This window comes from Equus caballus, unplaced genomic scaffold (assembly GCF_041296265.1).
Source record: "Equus caballus isolate H_3958 breed thoroughbred unplaced genomic scaffold, TB-T2T haplotype2-0001094, whole genome shotgun sequence".
In the NCBI taxonomy this organism is placed as follows: domain Eukaryota; kingdom Metazoa; phylum Chordata; class Mammalia; order Perissodactyla; family Equidae; genus Equus; species Equus caballus.
Window position 1 is genome coordinate 18,401 of NW_027222081.1, and position 4,060 is coordinate 22,460.

General features: G+C 60.7%; 1 protein-coding gene across 2 annotated transcripts; it reads right to left on the minus strand.

Moving 5' to 3' along the window:
* Positions 1–863: 863 nt before the first annotated feature.
* On the minus strand, positions 864–3,694 carry LOC138922550 (ral guanine nucleotide dissociation stimulator-like). Of its 2 annotated transcripts, XM_070259113.1 has the most exons (7): positions 3,558–3,694; positions 3,404–3,457; positions 2,911–2,985; positions 2,314–2,346; positions 1,827–1,948; positions 1,517–1,620; positions 864–1,191 (listed from the first exon to the last, which is right to left on the minus strand). In XM_070259113.1, the coding sequence occupies exons 2-7, from the start codon at positions 3,443–3,445 to the stop codon at positions 1,034–1,036; spliced, it is 534 nt and encodes a 177-aa protein (XP_070115214.1). In that variant the 5' UTR covers positions 3,446–3,457; positions 3,558–3,694; the 3' UTR covers positions 864–1,033. The 2 variants fall into 2 exon arrangements, with proteins under 2 accessions (XP_070115214.1, XP_070115215.1); XM_070259114.1 differs by lacking the exon at positions 2,314–2,346 and having other exon boundaries at positions 866–1,191.
* Positions 3,695–4,060: the final 366 nt, after the last annotated feature.

Below are 4,060 nucleotides of genomic sequence, written 5' to 3' on the forward strand. Positions count from 1 at the left end.
TGCCAGGGAGGAGTGGCCACGAGGTACGGGACAGAGAGGCCGAGGCATTCGAGGGAATTTCTGCCCTTCCAAGAATTGCAGAAGGAAGTGCACGGAGGCAGGAAATCCTGGTGGACAAGGAGCAGTGATGCGTCGGGAAGGATGCCCAGATGTAGCCTTCAAAGCTGCATCACAGATCTGTCCCCCTGGATACCAAACTTGCAGGGAAAGGAATTCAGAGCCGTGGACCAGGATCCCAGAGGATTCCAATCCAGGTGAAGGGTGAACATGGAGCCCCCAGAGGGGCCGGGGGAGGGAGGGTCCTGCCTGCCCTTAGTCCATCTGCACATGACCTTCTCCGGCCTTGACCCTCCACATGCACGTTTTGAGCTTTTACATCGTTCTCTGCACTTAGAGCTGCTGCTGTCCAGAGCCTCATTAGAAAACGACAAGTTCCTAACATCTGGTGAAGAGGAACCTCCACAAGAGAAGCCGAAAACGTGGCCTCTCCTCCAAAGGGGTGGAAAAGCAGCCACTGTCCTGGGGCAGGTCGTGGTGCTGGCCCGTGCCATTTTAAAGACACCCGCATTCCAGTGGTTGTTGCTCTGCCTGTGAAAGTACCTCCACCCTCTAAATGCCAGGAGCTCTGGGTGCTGTCTCTGCTCCTGGCCCACGTGAACCACACTGAAATGAAGCCGTCCTCTGAGTAAGGGGGGGCGCGGAGGTGTCCCTCAGTATCCAGGGAGGGGCCTGGCCCTTCTCCCTTCTCTCACATACAATAAGCCGAGACCCTGCAAGATTTCTTCATTCCAGGAGGAACGCGAGAGTCTGTGTCTCCTTGACACGAGCACAGGAGGGGAAAGAACCAGACCGTGACTCGCAGGCTGGAACAGAAACAGGATTTTAACATCAAATTCAAAACTAGTACTAACTATTAACACGAAAGAAATACGGCCCCTTCCCAAGTGGTAAACAGGCGCTGGGGTGGAGCTGCCAGGCCTGTGGGGTGAGGTCGTCCCCTCCCTCTTGGGCTCCAGGGCTCCCAGGAAAAGGCTTAGAATGTTCTTCTCCCCATCAGCATGGGAGGAGCCGGCCTGGGGCCCCGCGTGTTTCCCAGCCGCGTCCCCGCCGCTGAAGAGCAGGCTGCACTCGAGCTGTTGGAAGGACCGGGATCTGCCACTGTTGCTGGGTTCTGCGTCAGGGGTCTGGTGACTGAAGAGAAGACACTGATGATTGGGGGGGTCACACCAGTATCCCAGCCCAACACCTCAGCCCCACTGCATTCTGCTCCAAACCTTGTCCTGAGTGTTCAGTCAACACTACCCCATTGTCCCTGACATGGGAGCTGGCATTTCGCTTCACCCATTTCACAGAAGAGGAAGCTGAGTCCCACAAAGGTCAAGGGAATTGTCCCTCACAGGCCTGGTCAGCAGTGGAGCTGGGATCCCCGTGCCGGCTGTCCATCTCCCTAGGCCCGTGCTTAGCCCGAAGCTTTCCGGAGCCCCTGGCTTCAGTCCCTGCCTGTCTGGACACTCACCGAGCCCTGAGCTGAGAGACGCGCGGTTCTTCTTGGGCAGGAAAAACCGGCGCATCTTGCCGGCCCTCTCCTGTGGGGGCTCCAGGTGGCAGGACAGGCTGTAGCTAAAGGACAGAGGGGACTTTTCAGCTACCGGGAGCCACACCTCAGGTGACCCTCCCAGAGACGGCCAGCAGTTGGAGTCCCAGGGCCCCACGGGTGACCATGCGACAAGCCCCGGGACTGACCCGGAAGCCACGGGCACGGGCTCCCTGGAGCTGGCCATCAGAGAGAGTCCGCCTTGCCCTCACCAACTCCTGCCCCGCCTCACCTCTCATCCTCGCTGAGGGGCTCCATGGCCTCGAACCAGGCCCCAAATCGCTCCTCAGCCTCAATGTGGTAAAGATGGACTGCCTCCTGGAGCAGGAAGATCTGCTCGGTGACTTTGAATTCCTGGGAGAAAGGACATGATGCAGACGGGGCCTGGGTGGGGGACCGTGCTGGGGACTCAGACAGGTGAGAAGAGGGTCAAGGAGCTGGTCTGGGGTCTTGGCCCACATGGGAACCCTCCTTCCCTCCAATTCCGTGCAGGACTTGCTCGTTCTCACAGTTGGCTTGAAATAGCTCCTCCTGCAGGAAGGTGTCCTTGGTGCCAGCCCCTTCCCCCACGCACCAATGGGACGGCTTTCCCAGCTCTGGGTGCCGAACTCTCCCAAGGAAAGCAAGGCCCAAGGCATCGGGCCAGAGAAGGTCTTCCCCGGAGGAGTCTCTGATTGCCACAGCCCCACCCTCCGCACGGGGAGGCCACAGCTGCTCACCTCACTCCTTTTCTCAAAATTGATCTCATTTCCCTGGAAGGCAGAGAGCCAAAGCCCATGAGCAACAGCCCCCTTAGCCCATAGCTAGCCCCCGTCTCCACCCTTTCTCAGGTTGCACTACCAGCAGGGTCGACCAGGGAGCAGGCGCTACCAGAAACGGGAATGGGTCCCGGGCAAGACTCTGAGCTCCAGAGCAAGGAGGCCACGGGGCTATGGCTCAGGGACATTCTAAGACAGCCCTCTCTGACAGACAGACAGACTGAGGCCTCAGGCAGGAAGGGATGCTCAGCCACTCGTGTGCTTCCTGCCTTGGAGGGGCCTGGCTTCACTCCCTGCAGGGGCGGGGCCTGAGGGAGAGGCTGAGTCCAGCTCAGACACACCCTCCAGCAGCTCCGCAGTCAGGCAGCCTGGACTGGCGGCTCACCTGGATCCTATATTCACTCATCACTAAGATGGCCATGACACCCAGCTCCCGGGGTGGCTGTGAGGCCCTCACGAGAGGACTCTGCCAAGGGTTGTGAGCTCAAGCCTCAGTGCAAGTCTCTCCTCCCAAATCTCCGAATCCTGATCCCCAGCTCCACCTCCAGGCTCACTCACCTCCAGGTAATCCTCCATGTTGGTGTCCAGCAGCAGTAGGTAATTGAGGAATGTGCCAAGGAAGGGGATGAGCCCCTGTGCCAGCGGGGTGGAGACGGTGATGAGATCCCGCTCTCAGGAGCCGTCAAAGACCTCTCCTCCACTCCTCACCCCAGCCTCCTGCCCAGCCCAAGCTACCCACCTAGGCGGCCTCCCCCCAATTTCCTCCTCTTCTCTCCTCCAGGAACCCCAAACTCCTCCAGGCACCTCCCAGCAGCCGGCTCTGGCAAAACCCAGGGTACGTGGTCCCCGCCCCTCCCTGTCCCAAATCCGTTGTGCGCCCATCCGTTCCAGGCCTCCTCCTGGTCACTTCCAATGCAGGCATTTCAGGTCTGTGGCACCAGGAGCAGGGCTGGAGGAGAAAGGCTCCCTCTCTGCTGGTAGAGACCTCCGGCTAGGAAGGGGAGTCCCCTCTCCTGCGACTCCTGGGCCCCTCCTCCACAGGCACCCTTACCTTCTGGGCACCTGTGGGGCCCGTCTCCAGGCTGGTCAACATAGAGGTCGCCTCCTGCCAGGGTGTTGACAGGGCCAGTGAGCCGACGCTCCCCTCCAAGTGTCCTCCCAGACCCCTCCCAGATCGGGGACCCTGGACATGTGGCCCCAGTCACCTGGTGCCCCTGCGGCTCCCGCCTCCAGGGTGCTCTGATTCCAGAGCCATCCCAGCTCCAACACTCACTCCTGTGTGACCTTGGGCCCGCCCAGGCCTCCCTGAACCTGTTACCTCGTCTGGAAGGTTTGACGAACTCTGTCTGCCTCCCACAGTCTCCTGAGGCCCAAGCGTCATCTGACCGTCATCACTGCTCTCCGCTCAAGCCTGCCTCTGGAGCCAGGTCCAAGCTCCCCACATTCCTCCCCACCCTTGAGCCTCGGCACCCACTGTGAGGCCTGCACCACGGCTCATCTCCCTCTGGCTCCCAGATGAGGAGACCAAGGCCCACACAGGGGCAGGGACTTGCTCAGGGGGCCCCAGAGGAGAGGCTGCTCCCCCTCCCAGCCACAGGCCCCTGTCTCCTCTGCCTTCACACCACCCTCTGCCCAGCCGCTGACCACAGTGCTGTCCTCGGGACTCTCAGGCTGTGTTCGGGCCCCCAGCTGGGCCGAGCCACGGATG

What these genes read in the sequence shown, in the direction of transcription:
- LOC138922550 (XM_070259113.1), bottom strand. Translation starts at nt 3,445, where the DNA reads ATGTTGACCAGCCTGGAGACGGGCCCCACAGGTGCCCAGAAG. An exon ending in ACATGGAGGATTACCTGGAG is followed by an intron (nt 2,347 to 2,910) that starts GTGAGTGAGCCT and finishes TCTGCCTTCCAG; the next exon opens with GGAAATGAGATCAATTTTGA. An exon ending in CCCCTCAGCGAGGATGAGAG is followed by an intron (nt 1,621 to 1,826) that starts GTGAGGCGGGGC and finishes TCTGTCCTTTAG; the next exon opens with CTACAGCCTGTCCTGCCACC.